Source organism: Hypomesus transpacificus, chromosome 15 (genome assembly GCF_021917145.1).
Source record: "Hypomesus transpacificus isolate Combined female chromosome 15, fHypTra1, whole genome shotgun sequence".
Taxonomy (NCBI): Eukaryota; Metazoa; Chordata; class Actinopteri; order Osmeriformes; family Osmeridae; genus Hypomesus; species Hypomesus transpacificus.
Window position 1 is genome coordinate 1,167,774 of NC_061074.1, and position 27,892 is coordinate 1,195,665.

Sequence of the window (27,892 nt, forward strand, 5' to 3'; positions counted from 1 at the left end):
AACATTGGCGAAGGTTTTATTGTAAATTATTTTCAATGGACAAATAAAAAACCCTGAAATCTTGAGAAAATATTTATAAAACATTTAAATAACAGAGGAAAACAAATCCATGTCCTACAGTCCGGATAGACACAAGAACATAATGGTGCATTCATCAAGTGGTGGTATCTTGTCATGTACATATAACCAAAGACACTTTTTAAATCGTCCAATTCAAACCAGATTTTATGCAAAATATTGATATCATTTCAGCATCTTCTATTCAAAAAAGCCATCTTGTGGATTTGTCATCTTACAAAGATAGTCCAGTTTCTTGTAGCCAGTACCGTAAATGTACCTTCCTTAATGCTAAGTCAGGCATGAGAATTAAGTACAGATGTACGTACAGTTGGGAGATCCTAACTCCTTGGGGGACTAAAGCCGGTGCATGTCTGGTTGTCTGCTGGTGCAATGATAACATCCCAACAGGGAGAGGATGGGGGCTGGGGAAAATGTTTCCCTTGTCATGATCAAAAAGGTATGATTTTTTAAAATCAAAACGAAAGACCATGACATCTTAACCTTCATTAAACATGCAACAGGTAACACCACCATGACAAGAATAGGGAGGTTGTGGGTCTTGGACTAGGACGTGCGCACAGGAGCACAGTGGGACAGAGCATGGTGGGTCGCTTTGAGCAAGTTCATCTCAGTAACACCGCAGAATCCACAAACTCTCTTTTTCTCTCTCATCTGAGACAGATAACTAGCCAGCTTCCTAGGACCACTGAAGAAAAACATTGAGACATTAAATAAACAGTTATGAAAGATCAAGGTCAGATCACAGTGTTAAATTAGACATAGAAAGCACACGTTAGAAAAAATGCTGTTAAATATATGGGACATGCATGTTAGAAATATGATTCCCAAAAGAAAAAATATGCAACACTAATAACTCTGTTCTGACGGCAACATATCTCAACCAAAGTTCAAGTTGGTAGGTATTTGTTCTACATATTGACTTTCAAACTGGTAGACTGAGACAAATGATTGATAACAAACAATTGTGCAGGCCTAATCCTCCTAAAACACAAAACCGATGTATGATTGAATTAAAGTTTTTGATTATAGATTGTCAAATCACGAATTCTGGAACTTTCTGTCAACTGGGAGGTTGTCCTGTGACCAGGGGTTGGGCTCAGCCAGGGAAGGTCTTCTCAAGACAGATTTCAATGCATGCTAGACTGGGATCATTTTCAAATGGACAGCGTGTCAACGGACGTTGATTTGTGGCGATTGTGACAACAATATGCCGCAACAGGATTTCAAATAGAAAATAGGTGACGAGGTGAACTATGATAACACAATATCATACTACCTGTCATTCACTTGACTAATGTTATGACCATAAAATTCTCATCATTCGCTCCTCTACTTTTTCAGAAAATATTAGAGGTTACGTGATCAAATTGTTTGTCATAAATGAAAAAAAATAGGTTACCAAAATGTACACATTAACTAAATATATAATTCTTTCCATTTTAAAACATCTGTATTCAAAATACAATAATACCCTTTTCAAGTCAACCCTGCGAAATAGTCTTTGGCTTCAGAAAAATAGTTATAAGAAAGGTTATCGTACAAGAATGAGATAAAAACGTACACAAGATCATTTAACTGATCGATATGGGGTTCTCTGATACCACGTATCTAAATTATTACATCTGGATCATTCCAAATATTTAAAGTGCTTCAGCATTGTTCCCTTACTTTAGGGTGTTAAAGAGATTAGTAGCCACAACAGTTGGAAAAAATAATAAAATAAGGCAGATTGGTTTCATCCACTTGACTGTACTCTGAAATGCATATTTGTTCAAAGCACAAAAGAGCTGAAAATAAGGAGGAGCAGAGGGAGCTGGGGAACATTCCCTTTACATAAGAAAAGATGACAAACTATACCTGCTGTTGGCCCAAAAATGGGCACAGAACCAAACTAAGGACTGTGAGGGACTGTAAAGGATTATGATTACGAACAGTACAACATTTTGAGTGAATACAATTTTTTTTGATTTAGCAGCCTATTCACGCACACCAATTCCCTATGCTGTTTTCACATGAGTGTAGGAACAAAACAGAGGACAGGAGGTGGAGAGCATTCTCTTCAGGTCGAGATCAGATGTGTTTGGGGGAGGGGCTCTTCGGGGATCAATCATCAGCCCCCGGCGAGGGTCAGGTGACGACACACTCTGCTCTGATTGGCCTTTGGATGACGCTGCATCGCCTCAGAGCTGCCTTGTTGTCTCTGCGGTGGCAGGCCGCATTCTCACTTGTTGACGTTTGGAGGCTCCAGTGTTGAACTGTAGCAGGTGGCATTGTGCCGTCACTGGTGTGGCCATCTGAGGTCAGACGCCTCCATGCTGGTTAGGATGTCTTCCCCACTATCGGGTTATCCCTGGAAAACAAGAACCAAAACCTCTGTTGAGATGTATGTGTGTGGGTGGCAAGGTGTGTGTGTGTGTGTGTGTGAGAGGAGGCAGGGTGTGAGTGCTGACGTACTGGCTGCCGTACTGGGCGGTGAGGGTGCTGCGGGTGTGGTGCTGCTCCTGCAGATCCTTCAGGACCAGGCGGATCTGCTTGAGGCTGTGGAACGTCTCCTTGGGGTCCTGGATGGTGAAGTGGGAGTAGTCATCCTGCTCCCTCTGAGGACCCTGGTACACCGCTATGCTGGCACAGGCATCTGGGGGCAGACACACACACACACACACAGTTAGGCCCTGGAAGGCAAGCCTTATCCACTTGCAGGGTAACTGACTAGCCAGGTGGGCCTCACCCTCCATCTTCTGGAGCTTGGAGTAGTTGGAGGAGAGGAGAAAGTAGATGCGCTCCGTCTCCCTGTCACAGTCGATGTCCAGCTGGAGATTGGCCAGCGTGGTGCTGGGGGAGGGAAGATACATGACTTAGAAAACGATGTGCCTCAAGAGGAACATGTCGACACCCAAATGAAAAGCACATTGAATGTACACAACGCAGCACTAAACAGAGAGAGAGAGAGGGTCACTTACGGGGTGCAGGGTTTGCAGCCCGGCTGGCTGTCGCTCCCCTGGCAACACAGCCACGCGCCCCCCGAGTAGGTGGAGGGGTGGTACGTGACCTGTCGCCCCGGGTTACAGCGGCACACCTGGCTTAGCACCTCGATCCACTCGCTGGCCTCCACACAGTTACCGGCCTGCACATACAGGGGCTTCTCACTGTGGATCACCTGGAACATCTGGGGGACAGGAGTCCTGATTACCACAAGTCTCACGCAAACATGGGTGTCCACCACGGCATCATGGGTATTGTAGTTCTAAATCCAATATCAAGTGTTAAAAAGATCGGTTTACATTTTTGCGGCTGAAAGCACTCTCGTCCAGTTTCTCCACAGCCCGAATATTCTTGACAGGGATGACACACAATGCCTCTTTACCTGGGGAGGACAAACACGTATGCTCACAATGGAATGTTGATACCAGATCAAAGGAAACTGTGGAATCAGCTCCAAATCTTTAAGCTGGATTTCTGATTTGAGGTCACTGTGCCTTTTAAAGAAAAAACGAAAGAATTTCAAGTCAAGTAATGTCGGCCAAATTTCAAACAGGAATACTTTATAGTAGATGTAATCAGGAGGTCTTGATAAAAGTGCAATTCCATGTGCAAACATGCAATGTTTCAATATTGGTATAAAATAGGTTGAGATTTCCTTTTCTGTCAATAATTGTGTGCAGACGCTAACGTTTATGTTCATGTTTGGACCGAGAACAAAAAGCATTTGTCTACATATGGTTCACGTAATCAGTCAGAAGCCATGTGGACTGTTTACACACATGCAGAACCCAAAACGTGTGTGCTCAAGCTGCACTACTGGTGATCATCAGCTCATACCCCACGCCCTGACAAGCATCCCTTTGAACACAGTCAGCCAACGACTGCATTTCACCATCTCCCATCTCCTTCCAACAAAAAGACATTCTGCTCCATCTCCACGTACACACACACGAGGCATTCTTGCCCCTCAACAGGACCATTATTCCTGGCTCTGAAAACAGAGGGGGCGGAGAGAGCTCCAGGGGGCGGGAGAGAGGGGCCGTCTGATCTGCACCTGCCATTGGTCTCTCTGCGCCGGGCCCCGTGCCCTCGCCTGAAGTCCAACACACGCACGGTCAGCTTGCACAACCCCCCGCCCCGAGCATCTGTGAAGTCGTCCCCTAACCCCCACCACACACACACACACACCAGTGTAATTGCACACATGCACCCTCAGTTTCTCCTCTGTACAGCGTCAGGGCTTATCGTGGCCTCTCATGCAACAGGCTACAAATCAGGGCCCTCGTAAACCCAGAGTTGATACATGATCCTCCCAGCACAGCGGGGCTCCTGAACAGGGCCAGGGCCTCCGCCTCACTCCAACTGGGTTGCAGCAATCCCACCGTGTGCTGCTTCAGAGCAACACGGTGGAGTCAGCCAGACTAATACAGACTCTTGTCAACATCCCAGTTGCTTTTTTGTTGTTGTTTTGTTTGACGTGCAGAACCACCCAGGAATGGGCAACGTCAGAGGTCCATTCACGCTGATGAGCAGCTGCCGGCCCACACTTACAAGTTCTTTCCGACCGTCACAAGTCTCCGCTCCTCTGCTGTCTGGATTGGACCACATTCTGGGATCCAGTAACTTAATGCGTCTGATTTAAAACATTTACTTGGCCTGAGTCAACCCTTAGCTCCTTTATTGAGTCCACAGGGACCGGCATTGAATCATGATAATGTTGCACAACACTTCAAGACAAATAGACATGAGAGGCCCTTACTGCAAACTGGACAATGCGGACAGTTAAGGTTGGGCTATGACTAAGCTACAGGACTTGTGGTCCAAATATGTTTTAAAAGAGAATAATTATTTGAATTTGGGGAATTGCTATTGGCAAAGAATATGAAATAGTGTTTGCGTATGGAAGTCTGACTGGAAAGCAGAAAGGAGAGAGCGGAAAGCCAGGAGGAGATGGAAAGGGAAAGACAGAAAAGGGGGAGAGAGATAAATAACGGAGAGAGGGAGAGAGAGAGGGAGAGAGAGAGAGACGGAGGGGCGAGTGTGTTTGCAGAAGAGAAGCACACCTGCTCTGGGACTTGGGCGTCTGTCAGGACTCCTGTCTGTGGGCTGGGTCAGGGGCCGGGCCGGGGTCAGGCAGAGTGCAGGCCTCTCCCAGCCCCCTTCCTCACTCCCCGCCTGCTCTGGCCTGCCTTGAAAGCAACAGACAGGAAGCGCAACGAAAACCAGAACCAGCCAGCAGAGTCCGGGCCCGTCCGCAACACCACAGCGCACGCACAGAGCCCCAGTTAACGCTCGCACGAACCCTGAGAAAGCCCAGCAAGCAAAGCATGGCATGTGCTGGGACTGGGGCCCCTGCAGGAGGATCCAGCGTGTGGACACAGGACACCGTCAGACGCAATGACAACAGCCCAAGTTATGAGTGCTGCATGTACAAATGCAAGCACTCACACGCGTGTAAACTGCAGAGCGTCAACCTCCGAAACATTTTCTCTGGGAAAATTCATCAAAAACGATTGTTCTGAAACATGCCAGGGAATTCTGACGTGCAGTAAATTAAGCGAAGGCCACATTTGGCTATCGCCACTTGCCAAATAATTCACGACTGCTCAAAAAAACAGCCTTGACTTCGAAATTCTTCCGATAAGGAACGCACTGTTACACAATTTGCTTTTGTTTTATTTATCTTCTCCTCAAGTCCAGCATTCCATGCTAAATATGGCAGCTAGCTCTCAGAGGAGGCGGATGATCTGATCCTGTCCCGGCTGGAGGGACGAGGATGTGCTAGCTCTCATTTGGAGATTGCCTGGATGAAAAGCTCTTCTGGCCATACCTTTTCTAGAAGCACCCATGAAGGGTAACTCGGGGACTAGCATTTCCTGCTACCAGACACCCTGACCCTCACCCTGGGCCCTCACGCCCTAACCCAGGGTGCAGTAGCAGGATACCGGACAGGTCGAGGCAGGGCTCTCCCTCCCTCGAGGCAGGGCAGGGCAGGGCAGCAGGGGCCTCAGTGCAGCACAGTGGACGCTGCAACTTGGCTCCAGCGACGGCATGTGAGATGAGGTGAGGTTGAGAGTTGGGCTCCGGCCGAGTTTGAGCGAATGGGAACCCGGGAACCCGGCCTGAACCTGACAGGCACTCTGTTTTTCATGTAATTGAACCTGACCCGAACCTGATGCAGTTCACTTAAGCTGAAGCACTGAGTTTGTTACCCTGTCACGCAATTGGTGTTACCACGGTTACAGCTTGCCTGTAATTACCATGCCAAAAGATGAATTACCATGCCAAGAAGACTCGCCCATCCCACGTGGCCGAACATGACCCCGACATCATTTCGACATACATGTTTCTACCGTCTAATGAGGTGAAACCCTGCCCCCTTCCCCTCCCATCTAGGAAGCTGGCTGGCTGACCACTGAAGACGTTTTCATCTCCCCCGGGCTGCCGTGTCCATGAGAAGAGAGAACACCAGATGCCACACAGGGAGTTGGTGACAATGACAAGCTGCGTGTTGTTGCTGGTGACGTGGTGGATGTCTCACCTCGGTGCTTGTGGTAGGAGAGCTCTCTGCTGGTCACTCTCAGCCATCTCTTCTTGAAGTTCTTCTTACCGATGCGTCTTCTTCCCTGGGCCCTCTTCTGCACCTCCCTGGACACACGGACACACACACGCGTTGCTAAACCAGACGTATCACCAGCTACATAGAACTGCCGAGCCATGTCAAAGTATGGTTTGAGCAGGCAGTCCCACATACCCTTCCTTCAGGACAACGGAATCCTCCACTCCACTAGACTCCTTACTCACGTTGGAGGAGATCTCATCTAGGAACTGGACGGGCAGAGAACACGCTCAACCAACACACATGGCAACACCAGAAAAGGCTCACTCTAACAAGCTTTGTATAGTCTACAACAGTAATATATATATATATATATATATATATATATATATATATATATATATAAATAATTGTTTACCTTTTTGACTTTTTCAATACATTTATCTTCTTGGAATGACTTGAAGAAATCATACATGTAGGACTCCTTAAAACTGGACTGAGGACAAAACAGAAAGGGAGGAGTTTACTCTCCGAAACAGTCAGGGAACACGTATCCCCGTCGCCCGTCCTGACCCGCCCTGCCAGCCTTACCAGCTTGTTCTTGGACAGGCTGCCCCAGCTGCCCAGGGTCTGGATGGTTTTGGAGATGAGGGTGAGCGTACGAGACACCTCAGGGTCCTGGGAAGGAGGCAGACGGGACATCACACGACATACTATGTCCACTTCCTTTTCGCTCTCTCACACACGCGCACACGGACCTCCATTACCACAGGAGTACAAATCATGTGAAATATTGAATAAATATAAAAACATGAAATCACCTTTAGGACTTAAATATGTTTGACTAAATAATAAATAAATGAATAAAAAGTGGAGCCCTAACGGCGGTTCTGTCCTGGCAGGACAGGGGGGGGCGACGGTGGCGACTCACAGGGTGGTGGGGCCGCAGCTGGAAGGTGTGTGGCGAGAGCACGGCCACGGCGAAGAAACGCAGGAACACAAAGCTGCTGACGGCAGAGTACTGCACGTGGGGGTCGGCTGTGGAGGAGACGGCACACGACACCAGGCCCTCGCTCGTTACCCAGACACACTCGGAACCTTCCGGACCACTTGGGTGCATGAGAACTCGGCATGTCTGACCAATGACCGGGCTTCTAGTCTCCTGACAGGTCCTCTCAGTGTGGTCACGTTACATCCATACAGACTACATTAAACATCTCCCAGCAACTTAGAATAGGGGGGGGGGGGAATTGAGTTGGGATCTGTTTTATGTACTTCATATTGTAATGGACAACTGTGTGGAAATACAGTTACACTAGGTCAGGGCTGTCCAATCCCAGCCCTCAGGGTCCACTGTCCTGCATGTTTTAGATGTTTCCCTGCTCCAGCACACCTGATTCAAATGAATGGTCATTACCAGGCGTCCACAGAGCTTGCTAACAACCCATCCATTTGAATCAGGTGTGCTGGAGCAGGGAAACGTCTAACACGTGCAGGACAGTGGACCCTGAGGGCCGGGATTGGACAACCCTGACCTAGAGGATGGGCAAGCTTATAGCTCCACCTTGTGGTGGACACGCTCTTTACAAGCTGCTGCTGTTGGGCAGTAATCTTGTCTGTTTGTGGCTCGATTATTTAGAGAAGCGGGCACTTTTGGAAAACGAAATGTGGAAGGTGTCTGGATCGGGACCCGAGGACGTGTAGTGCTGTTCTGAGGAGCGTTTTCGGATCATTTGAACGCATTCATTGAACTGGAAGGAGTTAGCACCGGCCGCCATGTTGAACGCTCTCGCCAGGCTCAAAGGCTACTTTAGCACCAGTAGGTGGGGCTCTCGGCTCTCAAACACATGGGTCTCCCTTTTGTTATGTCCTACATCTCTTTCCTGTCACTTTGATTAATAAAGTGATGCTCATATCCAGACACATTATCATTGGGCAAACCCCAGTTAAAACACCAAATCAACGACCCAACATGGTCGGCAGCATGGCGGGCTGGTGCATGAACGGTGGCTCCCAGTGGGAGTCCAGTAGCGAGCTGGAACCCTGAGAGGGGCGGGTCTAGCCTCGGCTGGCCTCACCTGGGAAACGCTTGGACGCCATCTGGCGCAGGGACCTGAACACGTCACACATGAGGGGGGGGCAGCTGGAGCTGGACTGGGTGATGGAGGAGAACACCTTCTGAACGTAGCCCTGGAGGTTCTCCTGCAGACAACACAGCCGTTTCAACACGGGCCCACCCCCTCATCGTACACGCTCTACCGTGATAGGCTGGCATATGGCGTGACAAGCAGGAAGAGGTGTACTGTACCTTGTTCACTTCCACGTTGTCCCCTTCCTTCAGTTTAATCGGGTCAATTTCACATGTTTTGTTGGATTCACAAATCTAGGTGGAACATCAGATATAAGACAGCAGTTAGACAGTGTAGACTTTACAGTGTAAAGAAGCATGTGTGTATTTGTCAGGGGTGCAGTGTAAAGGAGCATGTGTGTATTTGTCAGGGGTGCAGTGTAAAGGAGCATGTGTGTATTTGTCAGGGGTGCAGTGTAAAGGAGCATGCGTGTATTTGTCAGGGGTGCAGTGTAAAGGAGCATGCGTGTATTTGTCAGGGGTGCAGTGTAAAGGAGCATGCGTGTATTTGTCAGGGGTGAAGTGTAAAGGAGCATGTGTGTATTTGTCAGGGGTGCAGTGTAAAGGAGCATGTGTGTATTTGTCAGGGGTGCAGTGTAAATGAGCATGCGTGTATTTGTCAGGGGTGCAGTGTAAAGGAGCATGCGTGTATTTGTCAGGGGTGCAGTGTAAAGGAGCATGCGTGTATTTGTCAGGGGTGCAGTGTAAAGGAGCATGCGTGTATTTGTCAGGGGTGCAGTGTAAAGGAGCATGCGTGTAGTTGTCAAATGTGCAATGTAAAGGAGCATGCGTGTATTTGTCAGGGGTGCAGTGTAAAGGAGCATGCGTGTATTTGTCAGGGGTGCAGTGTAAAGGAGCATGCGTGTAGTTGTCAAAGGTGCAGTGTAAATGAGCATGCGTGTATTCAGGGGTGCAGTGTAAAGGAGCATGCGTGTATTCAGGGGTGCAGTGTAAAGGAGCATGCGTGTAGTTGTCAAAGGTGCAGTGTAAAGGAGCATGCGTGTATTTGTCAGGGGTGCAGTGCGTGATGGGGCACCTCGTCCAGCACGGGCTTCAAGGTCACCGTCAGGTAGCTCCTCCCCACTATCTTCATCATGTCGTCGATGCAGCGCGTCGCCAGTGAATTCCCTCTGAATATGGTGTTGGCCTCCCTGAACGAGCAGAGATTTGAGGGGGGGGGGGGGGGTCAGAGGTCGAGAGGACACACAGGTTCGACTACGTCACAAGTCGTCCATACACAAGCTCAGACTAGATTGCGACTGCAATGTGAATGACATTCCACAATGGGAATATTTCGGTACGTCTGCATGTAAACATTATGTGTGAGTGCATATGTGTGTGAGATCTTGAGTGTGTGGACAGTATAGATGTCAGTACATGTTGAGCGTGTGTGTAGTCGTGGCAATGACAAATGTTGTGTTTTGCAAAGTTTGATGGTTCAGTATTTGAGGAAAATGTTTTCACATTTCTGTAGAATACTGGAATACAATAAGGCACATTTCATATTTTTTAAAGCTTTTTTGGGGCAAAAAACATATATTTATGCAAATAGTCCCCTCTTTTACAGCAGTCAATCTGCTCAGAATCCAAACAAAATGATAGTGATTTCACCTGACTTGAACTAGTTCACACTTTCCCCTGTGCTGATGATATGACTTACTGAAATCATGTTAGCAGTCATTTTATGCCAAGGCCCAGCAAGTTTGCAAACACAAAATGTACGTCGCTCCCAATACTTCTGGCTGTGCAGTGTAGAGGTGTGTGTGCTCACTGGGTGTTGTCCAGCTCCAGGGCAGCGATGGCAGAGACGAAGGGCACCAGGCGGCTGTGGTGGAGCAGCAGCCGCACCACGGGCAGGACAGCCTCGTACCGCTCCCTGCAGATGTCCCCCAGGATGTGAGCCGGGGACGCAGAGATGGGCTGGAGCAGAGAGGGACACCCAGAGGGAGAGACACACATGAAGGGAGACACACACAGAGATGAGACAGAGGGGCCAGGAGGGAGACACACACAGAGATGAGACAGAGGGGCCAGGAGGGAGACACACACAGAGATGAGACAGAGGGGCCAGGAGGGAGACAGAGAGACATGAAGGGAGATGAGACAGAGGGGCCAGGAGGGAGACAGAGAGAGACATGAAGGGAGATGAGACGGATGTAGGAGGACAGCCGGCCAGGCAGCAGCTGGATGGTAGTCACCTTGACGTCGGGGGACTTGAGGAGCAGGGTGCGGAGGGGTGTGTAACAGGCGGAGGGCAGCACATTGTCCTCGGTGTAGGTCACATTCAGACGCAGGGAGCCCAGGTCATCATTCTTGGACTTGCTTCCATTCCCTTTGGGCTGCAGGAGGTACCTGGAAACCCCAGGTCAACACACACACACACACACACACACACACCCTCAGTCTATGGAAACAACAGACCAATGGTCAATGCTATCACATACACAATTCACTGAATTGAAGACAGGCTGTGGTGTGCCTGCACAGCCTGTGACTGACCAGCAGGGGGAGCAGCAGCCTGGGTCAGATCCAGGCAGAGTCGAACCCACTACTGCTACTGGGGCCCAGAGCGCTGAGCCACGAGCGCTCTGGGCACCAGTCACCAGACAGCGACCAAATGGCCGGGCCGAGCACTGTTTACCGTGTTTTGTGTTTACGCTACAGAGCGTGTGTGACTGTCACCGGCAGGGGACACGGCCGGCCGTGTTCGTGCAAATGGACGCCCACACACTCATCTCGCACCACCACACGCAAAAACGCCGATTGGAATCTACACAATGTTTTATCTCTCACACACAATGTTTACTGGATGACGCTAGCATGAGGCCGATTTCAGGCGAAGAAAATGACTGAAAGCTTCTATATCATTTGTATTGATTGTATTGATACACTGTTTAGACTGGTCTAGGTCCACCACAGAGCCAAATATCACATATTTACCACATACCAAATATCACATTTATCATATATCAAAATATCTTTTGACACCAACACGTATTTACCAGGAGTAAATTTATTTATTTAAAACGTATTTATCTGGAGTAAAGGGTTCAAGGGAGGTCACTGTGGCGACATCACCACGGCAGCCCCACGCCTGAGATAAACACAGCCAGCCTTGCTTGTGCCTAACCCAGTCTGTCCCCTTATCTGCCCTGCTCATCTCTTAATCAGCCTTCCTTTCCAGTTACTGTTGCACACCGCATTCTCTGACTTTTCCGCTCCCGACGTGTAGGTGCAGGCACTTGTCCTTCACAGAGTGTGTGAATGTGCTCTGCAGCCGTTTGTGGCACGTATGCCCAGCGGGGGCATGTTGGGAGGCGCTGCCATGCGCTGGAGGACTGGACGGCTGCTGCGTAGGCACCACACTCAAATGGCCCGTAGGCACATTGGAGTTTTAGGGGTTGTTCATTCTCACGTTTCTTATTTGGTTTAGTTCAGAACGCAAGTCATGTTGGGAAAGACATGGATATTGTGTGGAGTCTATGAGAGGTTGTGTGTGAGTGGGTGTGAGCGTGTGTGTGTCCCCTCACCAGGCCCTGTGAATATGGTCATTTCTCAGGATCTTGACAGATACTCGCGTCTCCCCCAGGAAAATGTCCTGAGCCAAATTCCCATTGTTCCATAAATCAACTCTACAGACGGACAGAGGGAGAGAGGGGGGGGGAGAGGGGTATTATTATTACACGTCAGTAATTAGGAGACAAAAAACCTCAGGCATCATTACAATCCAAGTGACATTGTCCACAGCCTTATCAAAACACAAAACACCTCAGGCTCAACTCATAGAGCACTCGTGAGTTAGTCTCTCTCACCTGGGGGGGGGGGGGGGAGAGGAGGTCCGTGTTCACATACACACACGCACACACACACACATATACAGGTACAGTATATGCATGTAAGAGTCAGTACACTTGGTAGAAATGCATGCAATGAAACCTCCAATTCAGCTGTGAACAGCAGCCATGCATGTTTACCTGTGTGGCTCGGCCTAGCCCGGGCTCTCACTCTGCTGGAGAACAGAGGGACACAAGCCCCTCACATCAAAAGGCTCAGTCAGTTCACCCTACTGGGCTGCTTTGGGAAATGACTGTTCTCTCAAATACACATCTGAGGTAGGAACTACAAGTCTGGGTACAGTATGATGGAGAAACAAAGTGTTCTGTCAGGGCAGAGAGAGGAAAGGAGGGATAGGGTGAGAGAGAGAGACAGAGAGAGAGACAGAGAGACAGAGAGAGAGACAGAGAAAGGAGGCAAACAGAGGCGTCCTTACTTGATCTCGAGCTTTTCAATGTCCTCCTCCTCCACTTGAAAGTGAGATTTTTTGGTGTAGCTGCTGGACCTGGTGACCTGGGGGGGGGGGGGGGGGGGGAGAGAGAGAGACACAAGCATGTCTGTCTCCTCTGCTAACATGTCACCAGACACCCTGCTACCAGACCCGTATCAGACAGGAGGAAGGTACCTCGAAGTGGAAGGTCTCCTCAAACTGAGGGTCACTGGTCTTCTTCTTCACCTTGGTCTTCTTCTGGTCTACTCTGCAGAGAGGGAGTAGGGACAGCTTTGAACACACATCACTGTTGAGTAGTGCCGGGCTGAGGAGCATATACAGTGCCCTCCAAAAGTATTGGAACAGTGAGGCGAATTCCTTTATTTTTGCTGTAGACTGAAAACATTTGGGCTTGACATCAAATAATGAACGTGAGACCAGAGATCAACGTTTCAGCTTTTATTTCCAGGTATTTACATCAGGATCTGATGCACAACTAAGAAAATATCACATTTTGTTTGAATCCACCCATTTGTCATGTGATCAAAAGTATTGGAACAGATATACTTAAAACATATTTAAGTGAATAAGACTTAATATTTAGTTGCAAATCCTTTGCTTTCAATAACTGCAGCAAGTCTGTGACCCATTGACGTCACCAAACTTTTGCATTCTTCCTTTTTGATGCTTTCCCAGGCTTTCACTGCAGCCTCTTTCAGTTGTTGTTTGTTTTGTGGGGTTCCTCCCTTCAGTCTCCTCTTAAGCAGGTAAAATGCATGCTCTATAGGGTTTAAGTCTGGAGATTGACTTGGCCAGTCTAATACCTTCCATTTCTTGCCCCTGATGAACTCCTTTGTTGTTTTGGCAGTGTGTTTTGGGTCGTTATCTTGCTGCATGATGAAGGCTCTGCCAATCAGTTTGGTTGCATCTTTCCTTAAATTGGCAGACAAAATGTTTCTGTAGACTTCCGAGTTCATTTTGCTGCTGCCATCATGTGTTACATCCTCAATGAAGATTAATGAGCCCGTCCCAGAAGAAGCCATGCAAGCCCAAGCCATGACATTACCTCCACCGTGTTTCACAGATGAGCTTGTGTGTTTGGGATCATGAGCAGTTACTTTCTTTCTCCAAACTTTAGCCTTTCCATCACTTTGGTAAAAGTTAATCTTTGTCTCATCAGTCCATAAAACTTTGTCCCAGAATTTTTGAGGTTCATCTCTGTACTTTTTGGCAAATTCCAGCCTGGCCTTCCTATTCTTCTTGCTAATGAGTGGTTTGCATCTTCTGGTGTAGCCCTTGTACTTTTGTTCATGAAGTCTTCTGCGAACAGTAGATAGTGATACCTTCACTCCTGCCATCTGGAGGTTGTTGCTGATCTCACTAACAGTTGTTTTAGGGTCTTTCTTTACAGCTCTCACAATGTTTCTGTCATCAACTGCTGATGTTTTCCTTGGTCTACCTGTTCGACGTCTGTTACTTAGTACACCAGTAGTTTTCTTCTTCTTCAGGACATTCCAAATGGTTGTACTGGCTATGGCCAATGTTTCTGCAATGGCTCTGATTGATTTTCCATCTTCTCTAAGACTCACAATTGCTTGTTTTTCACCCAAAGACAGCGCTCTGGTTTTCATGTTGTTTTCACCTCTGAATACAGTCTGCATAGACAAAACCTATCTTACCCAATCTGAACCTGAGTGTAGACATTCAGTGGTATTTATTGATTGAATAATGTATGTAATAGGACACACCTGGGCAACAAAACACACCTGTCAGTCACATGTTCCAATACTTTTGCTCACGTGACAAATGGGTGGGTTCGAACAAAAAGGTGATATTTTCTAATTTGTGCATCAGATCCTGATGTAAATACCTGGAAATAAAAGCTGAAACGTTGATCTCTGGTTTCACATTCATCGTTTGATGTCAAGCCCAAATGTTTTCAGTCTACAGCAAAAATAAAGGAATTGGCCTCACTGTTCCAATACTTTTGGAGGGCACTGTATAGTCCTTATTTTCAAAAGAAAGAATAGCGCATTTTCACAGGTTTGTGTTGATGTCACATTATCATGTGAATATGATATTATCATGTCATTAATACGATCATGTAATGTTTATGTATGGATTCTAGGGTTCAATCCACTTATTCCTGGCTGTTTTCCCCCTGTCATTAAATGGCTGACTAGGAACAGCAGTACTTACCTTGCAGGTCCCACCAGCGAAACAGTGGCGTACGCATCACAATTCTGACCACTTATCAAAGGCAAACCTTGGCATTCAATTATCCTGTGGGGGGGGACAAACATACTAAAGTAAGATGCAACACTGACTATAACCACCCTGTCAAGTGTTTTGACACAACATCCTGTATGGTAAACAGGATGTAAATGAGACCACAGAAGGGCTGAATGACCATGTCAGAAGCTCCAACAGTGAGCCTGGCTGAGGTCACAGTGAAAGTGAGAGAGTGAGCGAGAGAGAGAGTGAGCGAGAGAGAGTGAGCGAGAGAGAGACAGAGAGAGACAGAGAGAGAGATAGATAGAGAGATAGAGAGAGAGTGTGAAGGAGATATGAAGGTGTTGTCTGGGCCGTGGTGTCTTCTCAGCCAAGTGACTGAGCTCCAGTCGTTTTTTGTTTTGTAATGGAATAGGTGCTAAAGACGAGGCGAGACTAAAGTTCAAACAGGTGGACTGCTGCATTGCCGTTACAGTGACAATTTCATGTTGCACATGAGAAATGCATGCCATGGTCGTTTTGGACGCAGCCTTTTCGTCTGATCCGGTTACAGAGATAAGGTTGATGAAACATTGAGACTGACATTGACAACATGAACACTGCTCGGCTGAGGCTGGTGACATCAGGAGGGTGACAGTGTGACTGTGTGGTTGGGTACAGAGGGAGAGCAGGTCCCTGGGCCGGTGTAGTGTGACGCTGGTAGCTAACCACAGCGGCTTCATGGCGGACAGCGCTGGCTTCCTGTCGAGATGCCATCATTTCCTCCTCATTGACTAAGAATCTAGTGCCTTAGTATGAATGGAAGCTCGAAACCAACAAAACCACCTCGGCGCATTTCTCTTCGCACTTCATTGCTCAGCGCACGTCTCTCTCTTCTAGTTTGTCTGTGTCACAATTGGGGCTGGGCGATATATCGAATATTAGCGCTAAGATTGTAATAATTTTGACGACAATGTAAAAATATCGAATATAAAAAAACCCCCAACAACATCTGGTCCTTGTGTTTTAAGATCATCGTCTGGCTCCTCTGTGTTCACACACACACACGTTGTTTTAGTTGTTTTCTAATGGAGGCAAAAGAAAATCATGTTTTTTTTTTATGCAAATGCAAACATATCGATATATATATATCGAATATCGTAAGAATTGACAACGTGAAGATTATGGAGGATTATAGGGGCCAAAACTAAATAAAAATATATATTTGGATAAATAAATAATTATATAACACAAAGCTTAAATAAATGACACAAAATATATAAATGTTACATGTATTTGTGTGTGTGTATATATATATATATATATATATATATATATATATATATATATATATATATATATATTTACGTTTACGTTTTCATGTGTTTACATTTATTCATTTAGACTTATATTTATTCATTTATACTTAAATGTAAGTATAAATAAATAAATGTAGGTATTTATACTTACATTTATCCACGGTGAAACTTCCTGCAGCAAAATAAATCTGTCGTCCCCCCGTCACCAAGTCAGGGGGCGGGTCAAAGCCTCTGATTGGTGAATGAACAGTATTACACACCAGGCAGGCTCAACCAGTCGATCAAGCTCTCTTCAAGCTAGAGGGATCCTCTATCGCCTCACTCTACAGCTGCTAGGGGTGTGCGACACTGCACGATGTGGTATAGATCCGATACCAAGGAGTAAATACAGGGCCAGGATTGCCAATACCGATACTTTGGGCTTAGAAAAGCAGTGGAGGGGCAAAGTGAGTTTGAGCGAAGTTAGACGGTGTTTGCACAACCACTATGATGTAAAGGGAGTTGTGTACTCAGTGTGGAATTAAACTTAAGTATCGATCTTATCACGCTATCAATCAGGCTATTGATACCAACGTTGGTATCGACAGTTGCCGGGTTTCCCAACCCGGCCACTGTCGGTCTTAAGATCGATATGCCCACCCCTATGCTGTATCATCTCGCTGAGGATCGTGAACACATTTTCATTGATGTCTGTCAGTTAGGGCCAATATCATTCCTATAATTTCAGCGAAGCTCTCAATATGATGTAAAAAAAAAAAGAAGTGAACTGGCAGGTGCCTCCATCTCCTCAGCTTCCGCCAACATTTTGACCACTGTAGCATTCAATATTTAATTCATTGAATCCGCACAAGGTGCTGCCACCTTGGAATAGTCAAAAGCAGTCGATTCAAGTTGAACCACCAATCAGAGGCTTTGACCCGCCCCCTGACTTGGTGACGGGGGGACGACAGATTTATTTTGCTACAGGAAGTTTCACCGTGGATAAATGTAAGTATAAATACATAAATGTAAGTATAAATAAATAAATGTAAGTATAAATAAATAAATGTAAGTATAAATTAATAAATGTAAGTATAAATGAATAAATGTAAACACATGAAAACGTAAACATATATACACACAAATACATGTAACATTTATATATTTTGTGTAATTTATCTAAGCATTGTGTTATATAATTATTTATTTATCCAAGTATTTATTTATTTAGTTTTGGCCCCTATAATCCTCCATAGAAGATATACATTTTTTATATACAGTGCAAGTCAAAAGTTTGTAATGTGTCCAAATTTTTGACTGTTACTGTTTATCGCCCAGCCCTAGATACAATGTGTCTCTGCCTTCATCCCATCCCTCACACACGTTGGAAACAGTGCACTATTAGCAGTGTACAAACATCCTTTCAATGTCATTGGGGAGTACTTAAACAAGGTGAAGACAACGCACACACACACACAGCCACACACACAGCCACACACACACCAGGGACACACTAGGGTGTTGTAAGTAAACGCAATAGGAGGTAGAAACGTCAAAGGAAGAGAGTCTGCTCTGGGGGGAGCCGGGCCTGGGGGTAGGGGAACCAATGGTAACCTGTGGTAACCCAGGGCAACCCACTGTGGCAGCTCTGCACTGTGGCTCCTGGGGGCCTGTGCTGGACGGGGAGGGATGCTGAACTGAACCTGTAAAGCCTTCATATACTAAGATACAACTTCATGATGGATCTGATCACTGCTGGTCCAATCTCATACATAACATACTTAGGCCTGACTCTCACGCGATTTTCAGAGTGAAAAATACTATTGAAAACCAGTGACTGGTGTTCAGACTCCACTGTGTTCAGCAGGGAGAAGCCGAGTGGAGCAGGGAGGAGCAGGGAAGAGCAGAGAGGAGCAGGGAGGAGCAGAGAGGGGAGCAGAGAGGAGCAGGGAGGAGCAGAGAGGAGCAGGGAGGAGCAGAGAGGAGCAGGGAGGGGCAGAGAGGGGAGCAGAGAGGAGCAGGGAGGAGCAGAGAGGAGCAGGGAGGAGCAGAGAGGGGAGCAGCAGAGAGGAGCAGGGAGGAGCAGAGAGGGGAGCAGGGTGGAGCAGAGAGGAGCAGGGAGGAACAGGGAGGAGCAGGGAGGAGCAGAGGTAGACTGTACTCACCGCACCAGCAGTTGCTGACACACAGAGCCATTTTCTGTGATCAGCTCATTCAGACGCATCTCCAGGTGGACCTTGCCCTGTCAGAGGAGAAGCAGGCGTCACATATCTACACCCAGGGTAGCCCACCACCCCTTTGACACCAAATCTGGTCATGCATGAGTCAGTCTTTGTCTCGCTTAACCATCCAGTTTATTTCGTATCCGCTTTATTGCAGCGTTATCACATTACCATAAAGCTTTACATGCTGTTGGTGTAACATTGTGTAAGATTCTGTGGTTTCACTGGCCTATAGTGCATATCACTTTGTGGAGGAGGTAGTGAATAAGGCCTGTGACCCAGTGCTCTCTTAGACGTGCTGAATGGGGGAGTGAGTGAGAAAGGGACGGGCAGTGGCAGCTAGCTGTCATGTTGTTGAACACTCAGAGTCCTTATCAGGTCGGATGTGGTGAACGCTTCCTCGCCTTCGGAAGTGTCAGCACACGGCCGGAAAGCACACACACACACACACACACATGACCTCCCACCCACACACTCTGAACACCCACACTCGCTCTCCCTTTCTCTTTAACTCCCTCCCCCTTCTCCCTATCCACAACCCAGCAGGTGCTGAGTGCTGAGTTCTGTCTCATGAAGCACCGTAGCCTTCATTAGGAAGAATTAGCGCAGGTGACTGAGGTACGGTCACGCACTCAGCGCCTTTTACCTCCACACAGTCCTCTCCATTCACCTGCCTCAACATGTGTGCCGTCGTCTATCCCCCGCCCCCCCCCCCCCAGCTCTGTTCTCACCGCGCAATGGGTTCCATTCCCCTCTCAGAGAGCACTATTACAATTGAGATGGAACTGGAGTTGGAGAGTGTGCCCTTCAGAGTGAATCACTGTAGCAGAGATGGGCTTAAAATAGCCCAGGGAGTGGGCAACAGCTGCAGTGAGGGCTGCTGGGAGGTTTTGGAGGAGGTTGTTGTGCAGCTAGGCGCGGCCCCGGCCCCTGGCTGAGCTCGTGGCCGGGTAGAAGGATGCTGAGGGGATCAGGACGCTGGTAGAAGGATGCTGAGGGGATCAGGGCGCTGGTAGAAGGATGCTGAGGGGATCAGGGCGCTGAGGGGGATCAGGATGCTGGTAGAAGGATGCTGAGGGGATCAGGGCGCTGGTAGAAGGATGCTGAGGGGATCAGGGCGCTGAGGGGGATCAGGATGCTGGTAGAAGGATGCTGAGGGGATCAGGGCGCTGGTAGAAGGATGCTGAGGGGATTAGGGCGCTGAGGGGGATCAGGATGCTGGTAAAAGGATGCTGAGGGGATCAGGGCGCTGGTAGAAGGATGCTGAGGGGATCAGGGCGCTGGTAGAAGGATGCTGAGGGGATCAGGGCGCTGGTAGAAGGATGCTGAGGTGATCAGGGCGCTGGTAGAAGGATGCTGAGGGGATCAGGGCGCTGGTAGAAGGATGCTGAGGGGGATCAGGACGCTGGGTCCTGACGGCTCGCTCTCCACTAGACCTCTCAGAGTCCTACAGCACGCCTCGTCATAAGCAAGCGGGTTCCTGTCACCTGCCGGGTGTCTCTCCCCGTCGCACGAGACCCCACATGCATCTGGCTCGCCTCTCTCCCCCGGGGGGTTAAGGAGCACACACTTCCTTTGTGTGGGTTTACACACTGACACACGTCACCAGGCAGCACCTGGGGAACTGCGACTAGCCGTGGGGAGGGGGGGGTGAGGAAACATCTAGGCTGCCAACGACATCCTGGAGGACACGTTCATCCCTGCTTTCTTTGAGAAGCGGGTTCTACCGAGCCAATCAGAATACACAGAATCATAAACAGGAAGCAAAGACACACTGTCAGACACAGGGTGCGTCCCAATCCCTGTTCTACCATACTATTTAGTATGCCCGAGAAATATTGAGTGTGTCACGATTTATAGTATGTCAAATGCAGTATGCCAAAAATACCAAGATGTCCTACCGCATCCGGTCGCATTTCGCGCTTTTCTAGCTATTCTAACCTGCAATCCTTTGTGACTGAATTGCATATCTTTGTATCTCCAAGGTAAAAATGAAGCACCAACCAACATTCACTTTTTGCGCTATAAATTGTGCCGAATGTATGTAGATAAAGTAGTGTGTCCTAATTGTATGCACACTGCATGCAACAGCGTATTTGTAAGGGCAGCTGCAGTACGTAGCAAAAGTAAAAAGAAGAAGAAAGTGATGTGTGCTGTGGGGAGAGCTGCCAGACTGACCTGTGAACTAACAGAACCCCATGTGATACTGCAGCACTGCACCACGGTAGGGCTGACTAACAGAACCCCATGTGATACTGCAGCACTGCACCACGGTAGGGCTGACTAATAGAACCCCATGTGATACTGCAGCACCACACCACGGTAGGGCTGACTAACAGAACCCCATGTGATACTGCAGCACTGCACCACGGTAGGGCTGACTAATAGAACCCCATGTGATACTGCAGCACTACACCATGGTAGGGCTGACTAACAGAACCCCATTTGATACTGCAGCACTACACCACGGTAGGGCTGACTAACAGAACCCCATGTGATACTGCAGCACTGCACCACGGTAGGGCTGACTAATAGAACCCCATGTGATACTGCAGCACCACACCACGGTAGGGCTGACTAACAGAACCCCATGTGATACTGCAGCACTACACCACGGTAGGGCTGACTAACAGAACCCCATGTGATACTGCAGCACTGCACCACGGTAGGGCTGACTAACAGAACCCCATGTGATACTGCAGCACTGCACCACGGTAGGGCTGACTAACAGAACCCCATGTGATACTGCAGCACTGCACCACGGTAGGGCTGACTAACAGAACCCCATGTGATACTGCAGCACTACACCACGGTAGGGCTGTACACAGAAAGCAGCCTCCAGAAATGAAGCCCTTACCTGTGTGTGTGTGTGTGTGTGTGTGTGTGTGTGTGTGTGTGTGTGTGTGTGTGAAGGGACCACTCACCTGGACTTCAGAGTTGGGGTCCACAGGTTGCAAGCCAAACCAGTGCTCTTTTCCACTGTGTTTACATAGGTCCTCTTTACGGATGGATATCTTCCCTGTGCACACACACAGATGCACACAAAAATTAATGTATAGTGCCATGCACAAGTACTTTTAACTTGAAGTTGAATGCATGTGCACAAAAAAAAAATAGGAATATTTGAATTTCTATCATATTTGCTTGCAAATCTAGACAACATACCAACAGGTAGATCCCTTTGGAAAACACTCTTGGCATAGACGTAAAAGGACAAACACTGAAATGGTCGTGGAATCTCAAAGTAGAAGTCCTCTCCGTAGAAGGGGCTGTAAAAGCAGATAGGAGATCTGTGAATGAGCTGCTCTGGAACCAAACAGACAATCATTTAAATGGCCAACAGAATTCAGCTAAATCTATTTGTTTACAAAATAAAGAAATTCAATTAGAGATAATCAGATAAAACGCAATGGATCCCAGGAGAAGATTTCTGTTTTGGCCAGAGCGAGCCTTACTTGTTTTTCCTGCCTTTAAGGACACGTACGGGTTAACCTGCTTCGAGGGTCAGAACACGACCAGGACTGCAGCAGCAATCATTAAACATTGGCAGCTAAATATAGCCGAATGTGGTGGCAGGCCCTCCTCTGAGCAGCATATGGCTGACCTGTGGAGCTGGCTCAGGGCCTCCTCTGGCTCACAAGCCTCAGGTTTGGGCACCTTCCACACAGGACAGGCCTCGGCCGCTCAGCAGCCGTCCACCACCACCTAACACAGCAGGCTTAGCAGCAGGCCCTACAGAGGCCCTACAGAGGCCCTACAGCCTGGGCATTGAGGGAGAGAACAGCCCCTTCCTCTGGCTCCACAGGTCTGCTTCACATGGGGCTTTTGCAGCCAGCGAACCGAGTGGACGAGAAAGTCTCTTCCAAACCAGGCTGCCCTGTGGACGCTTCTTACACATCCGTAAAAACAATTTGGCAACACTTCCACGTTGTGCAAACCACCCACGCGTCCTCCAGTTGGTGAACACATTCACATGCACTTAAAACACTTGTAACCTACACACACACACGCATATAAACATGCAGATACACACACACATCTGGCTTATCCCACGGTATAAACATGTATTATGGTCTGAATTTGAAAAGATTGAATGTGCCCATGTTATGACACGGAGGCGGTCTCTCTGCTGTCGAGACGTTTCCAGCAGCTCCTGTGAGGCTTGTCCCTGAGGCCGGCGTAGCGACATCCCAGAGACGTCCTGGCGTGGCGACACCCCATCCTGCACAGCTCATTACCCTGACGCTACCTTCCACACCCAGGGGGGGAACGACCACTTACCCTGACACTACCTTCCACACGCAGGGGGAGAACGACCGCTTACCCTGACGCTACCTTCCACACCCAGTGGGAGAACGACCGCTTACCCTGACGCTACCTTCCACACCCAGTGGGAGAACGACCGCTTACCCTGACGCTACCTTCCACACGCAGGGGGAGAACGACCGCTGGTGCACAGCTGTTTACCCCTTTTAGGTTTGATGCATTTGATGTTCAGGCTGGCCATAGGTTTAGTGTGCAACCATCAGAATAAAAAGGTGACCTGAAGAAAGCTGATCAGCCTCTGTATTGGGGGAATATAACACTGATCAGGGCTGTTAACAGTGAGATCACCTACTGATGCTGCTATGGGTCTGGTGTCTAGAGGGTTCCGTTTATTGGTTAAATTGATACAAAAGTTGAATTCCTTAAGTGGCTCCACAAGTGTAAAAGCCAGAAGCAATATATGTTCAAATCAGAAAGAAAAATACTGAACTATGAAACAATAATGTTTATGATCATTGAAAACATACATGAATCCATGAAATAATTCTGCAACAGAGTATTCTGTTTGACAGGTCTCTGGAACTCCGAGCCTGTAGTATGACGGGGTCACTTTGCCATTTTACTCCAGCAAGGTCAGGTATGAGGGAATAGAGATAGTTAGCAGAGAAAGAAACTGAATAAGACAGAGAAATTGAGAAGAAGAAAGAGATAATAAGAGAGAGAGAGAAAGACTGCAGTGCAGCGAGAGAGAGACTGCGTGGGAGGACATAGAGAATTTACAGAAACTGTAAATCGAGCCCTTCTAACATGTCAGAAATCAAGAGAAAATACATGGTTGTGAAATACTAAGAGGAGGCAAGCCCGTGTTTACAGTGAGTGGAACTGGACTTAGAAACACACTGGGTTCCTTGAAATCCATCTCAAATCATGACTATGAGCTCGACACTTACTGGAATACAAGTACACTATAGTTGTATCAAATATGCCTGTGGCCTAATTCAGAGAGTTTTGCCTATTAATGAGTCAGTTGTGGATGTTTCCCCATAGACAGCTCATAAACTCTGACATGCCCTTGCTCAGAAGTCATCAGAAGGTTCCACGATCAGCAAAGGGACACGTTTCAATTACAATGAATATGAGATCCCCATCGATTAACAGAACACATTTCGACATCCACGAGATGGTGGATTCTATACTGGTCAAGCGTCATGACATCTGACACGAGCTGATCAATGAGATTGAGAGAGATCGCCCCGGCAGGAACAGGATGTTACACATCATATGATATCACCTCTCGTCAGCAATCGTGGCAATTGCGCAACTCAACGCAGCAGGGACTTGAAAAGCAAATGTGGGCGATTAAAGAGGATTTTGGACCCATATCAACAGATCATTGGCCGAGACGCAATGTTATTCTGTGGTGTGTGTGTGTGTGTTTTACCTCAGGCTCTTCTCAAACACCTTAGTGCGGAACACCTCCTCCTGGTCCAGATTGATGGTGCAGAAGGTGCAGAGGTCTCGCTGGCGGTTTGGACCTGAGGTTGGACCCAGGTTCTTAGCTTCACCTGAAGGAGTGAGAGGGAAGCAGGCAACTCTGATGACAGGACAGCCAGTGGTAGTTATCATACAAAGAAACTAAGCAAGTTAGGCCCATAGGGCACAATCTGTCAGTAACACCTGAGTTTAAGGGCAAGGAATAATAGGAATGAAAAAAGATGAGACGACTCATTTAAGCCTTGGCCAACTGCCAAGGCAACTCAAGGCCTTGTTTGTCCCCAATCAATGGGGACAAACAATCACCTAGGATCCACTCACTGCCTTTCAGGTGCAGTTACAGCTCCACACTTTCCCATACAAACAAGGTTTGTTTTGATAAACCACATCCTCATGAGCTATGGTGGCGGTGTGACTAGAGCCTGGCTAAGTGCATAACAGCACAGTGCGGATGTGGCAGAGCAGAGGTGCAGTGTGTCAGATGTGGCTGAAGACAAAATAACGAGAGCTTCCTCCCAGCATTCTCCTGGTTGTCAGTGGAGCGCTGATTCACACATGACAAACTCAGCAGAAAACTTGGTAGGCCTACCTCCAGCACGACTACCCTACAGTATACACACAGATGCCAACCGCACAAAACACATCACTACACCCAATGGGGTTTGTTAGGACCCATACGTTAGCCATATGGCTAGCTTTCAAAGGATTACTCAGCAAGTTTACAGCGATCTAAATCGGTCTGAGGTCGGGATATTTAAGGCCAGGCAAACGGAGTGGGAAAAGCCGTAGTAAGGATCAGCCCTTTAAAAAGGCTATTAATATGACTAATCCAAGAAAAGGGCTGTGAAAACCAAAGTGAACACTGAGCTGCCACTAAGCCCCACAGAGCCTGACCTGGATCAAGTTCAGACGTTAACTAGCAATCTCCATCCTCCACATCATCCTCACTATAAATGACGATGGCAGCTCTTGAGACTCAAAGGGCAGAGGCCAGAAGGGGAATGGGTCTTAGCACACACACACACACACACAATCACAAACACACACAAGCCATTGATGCTTTTAGAAGCATTATGAAAACACTATGAGGAACAACAAAAGTTTCGAAAGATGGCACAGTTACACTATATTCACCAGCTCTGCTGGTTCCTCTTTTTCTACTGCTTCCTGCTAGTTGGTTCATAATAGTTAAACTTGGGTGCTGACAATGTTAGCTTGTCTCTAGTAAAATACATCTTAGTAGTAAAAGCAGCCTTCTAAGCCATAGGCTCAACCTCTGTTTATTTGTTATTCAAAATATTTTACTCTAATGCTTGCATTACATAAATTCTCGAAGTGAACAACATGAGAGTGAAGAGTTGACCAATTTGTAGAATCCCAGATGTAGCCTACATGACTTCCTGGACATAAAATGGTGACAATTCACCTCTAAAAACCAGTATCGTTTTCCCAGGGACAGTGTCCCTTTGTCACACACCTGCCTCTGATACAACGCAGTTTGTATAAAGAGCCTCTCATCACTCATAATCTAGCCATTTTGTATCAACTGAATAACTACAAGCTAACTAACTATATCAAGTGGAGTCTGGTGCCACATTATGTAAACTCAAGTTAAGCTACCTCTACATGGTCAAGCAGTTAGCATCATAACAGGTACATTTATTAGCCATAACTAGCAGCTTCCTGCAAGTCAGGCAAGATGTTTTGAAGATGTGCATGTAAACTCACAGCATCTAGGTCTACTCGTTTAGCATCAATGAGACGACGATTCCTTCCGACGCCAGGCCAAGTTGATCACTAGCTAATGACAAAATCAAGACGAAGTTGTTCTGCGCCATCAAATTATACCACGGAGGCTAAACATAATATACTGTAATAACTGGATCGATTCCTCGGAAATACGAACGAGTCCCAAGTATAATTTTAGGAAATTATGGCTTGCAAAATACACTGACATGATCATCTTGCCTAGTAATGAGGGTGTGAAAACCACAGCTGACTTCACATTACCGATACGCAATGCCCTTGATTTAGCTATCTGTCACTTCGTTTCACAAGTGTCGGTCTGTCATTTTTCTTTTAAATCTCTGCATTCAATGCAGACACCCAGGCTAAGGGTGACAATGTACACCGCAGGACGGCGAGGCACCTTACCGAAGAATGTAAGGCACGATATCGCGCTAACTAACTACTACAGCTAGTTAGCTAGCTAAGATTTTTTAGCTTATTTACGAGTCAACTTTTACTTGTTGCTAAGGCGAAAGTATTATAAGGGAATTTTGCGCAATTAAAAGTCCTGACAATTCAAACGAAATAGCTACATTTTACAAGGACCTGGGCAATGTTCATTCACAACAATACTTGAGCAGTCAACGTTAGTCTTGCTAGCTAGGCTAGGCTAACTGGCTGACTGAACTGGCTCAGTCAGTGCACCGCGCCCCTATCTTTCCTTTCCGTTCGCTCACTTTTTGTTAGGTAGACCAGCTCAGTTGAATAAAGCGCGTATGATTAGCTAGCTAGCTAGCTAAATTATTTCCACTCACATATCTTTCCACGCAGGCTTTGTAAAATCCGAATAGTCATGTCGTCTTCTTCCGCCATGGTCTGACTTGACTGTGTGTGTTTCTCTTGCTGGTACACTGTACATTCGACGCTTATCATATCCGTTTATGAATGCAAGCTCCCAGAGCCAACCTACTGCAGCGTCACTATGAGCGCTATTGGCCGCAGGGCAGTAACTACAAACCACACATAAAAACCTAAACTGGGGTCTTGTGTGAATTAGCTCAGGGCAATTTGCGCTTGTGACTTTAGTTTATTTACACACCACAGCAGCACCAAGTAAAGCTGTCAAGATTAATATTAAATGGATTTGAAGGTGTAGGCCAACAAACATAAGTAATTTCCAGAAACATGGAAGCGGTCTGGATAGCACAACCTGCATAGTAAAAGCAAAGGGCAAGACAGAAGGGGTATAGGCTACTACATCAGAGAAGGACCGTCTTATAAACCCTTTATAGATTCACAACTAATAGCACACACACATGTGCAGGGAGCAATGGATCACACACGCAGGCTGTGGAGCTTCCGCTGGGTCAGAGTGCTTCTTCTCTTTCCTCAGTGCCCACTCTGTGATCACTTACCTCCAAGGTATAGCCTTTGTATGCCCTTGTTACACCTAACTGTGACTTAGCTCTTGTTTCCGTTAAGAAAAAACAGAGAATCGCGTTGACTGTCCATTGTGTTAAATATGGAACAGCACGAGAGGAAAGAATGTTGCTGAAACATAGTGGTGTTACCTGCTACCCGTGGAGATCTGAACAAGTGACAGTGTAGAAGAAAAGAACACCTGGAAATGAAGTCATGCCGAGATGAACAGTGGCAGAA

The 27,892-nt window shown here is 47.3% G+C and overlaps 1 protein-coding gene across 1 annotated transcript; it reads right to left on the reverse strand.

The window, feature by feature from the left end:
* rasa2 (RAS p21 protein activator 2) lies at positions 1–27,192 on the reverse strand. The gene is made up of 24 exons (XM_047035480.1): positions 27,049–27,192; positions 24,453–24,576; positions 21,911–22,014; positions 21,670–21,764; positions 18,689–18,765; positions 15,214–15,297; positions 13,210–13,282; positions 13,021–13,097; positions 12,281–12,382; positions 10,949–11,102; positions 10,522–10,670; positions 9,787–9,901; positions 8,931–9,005; positions 8,701–8,824; positions 7,554–7,660; positions 7,214–7,300; positions 7,041–7,118; positions 6,818–6,891; positions 6,605–6,711; positions 3,363–3,445; positions 3,042–3,247; positions 2,810–2,913; positions 2,536–2,716; positions 1–2,431 (listed from the first exon to the last, which is right to left on the reverse strand). Exons 1-24 carry the CDS (start codon positions 27,164–27,166, stop codon positions 2,401–2,403), a joined length of 2,529 nt encoding a protein of 842 aa, XP_046891436.1. The 5' UTR covers positions 27,167–27,192; the 3' UTR covers positions 1–2,400.
* Positions 27,193–27,892: the final 700 nt, after the last annotated feature.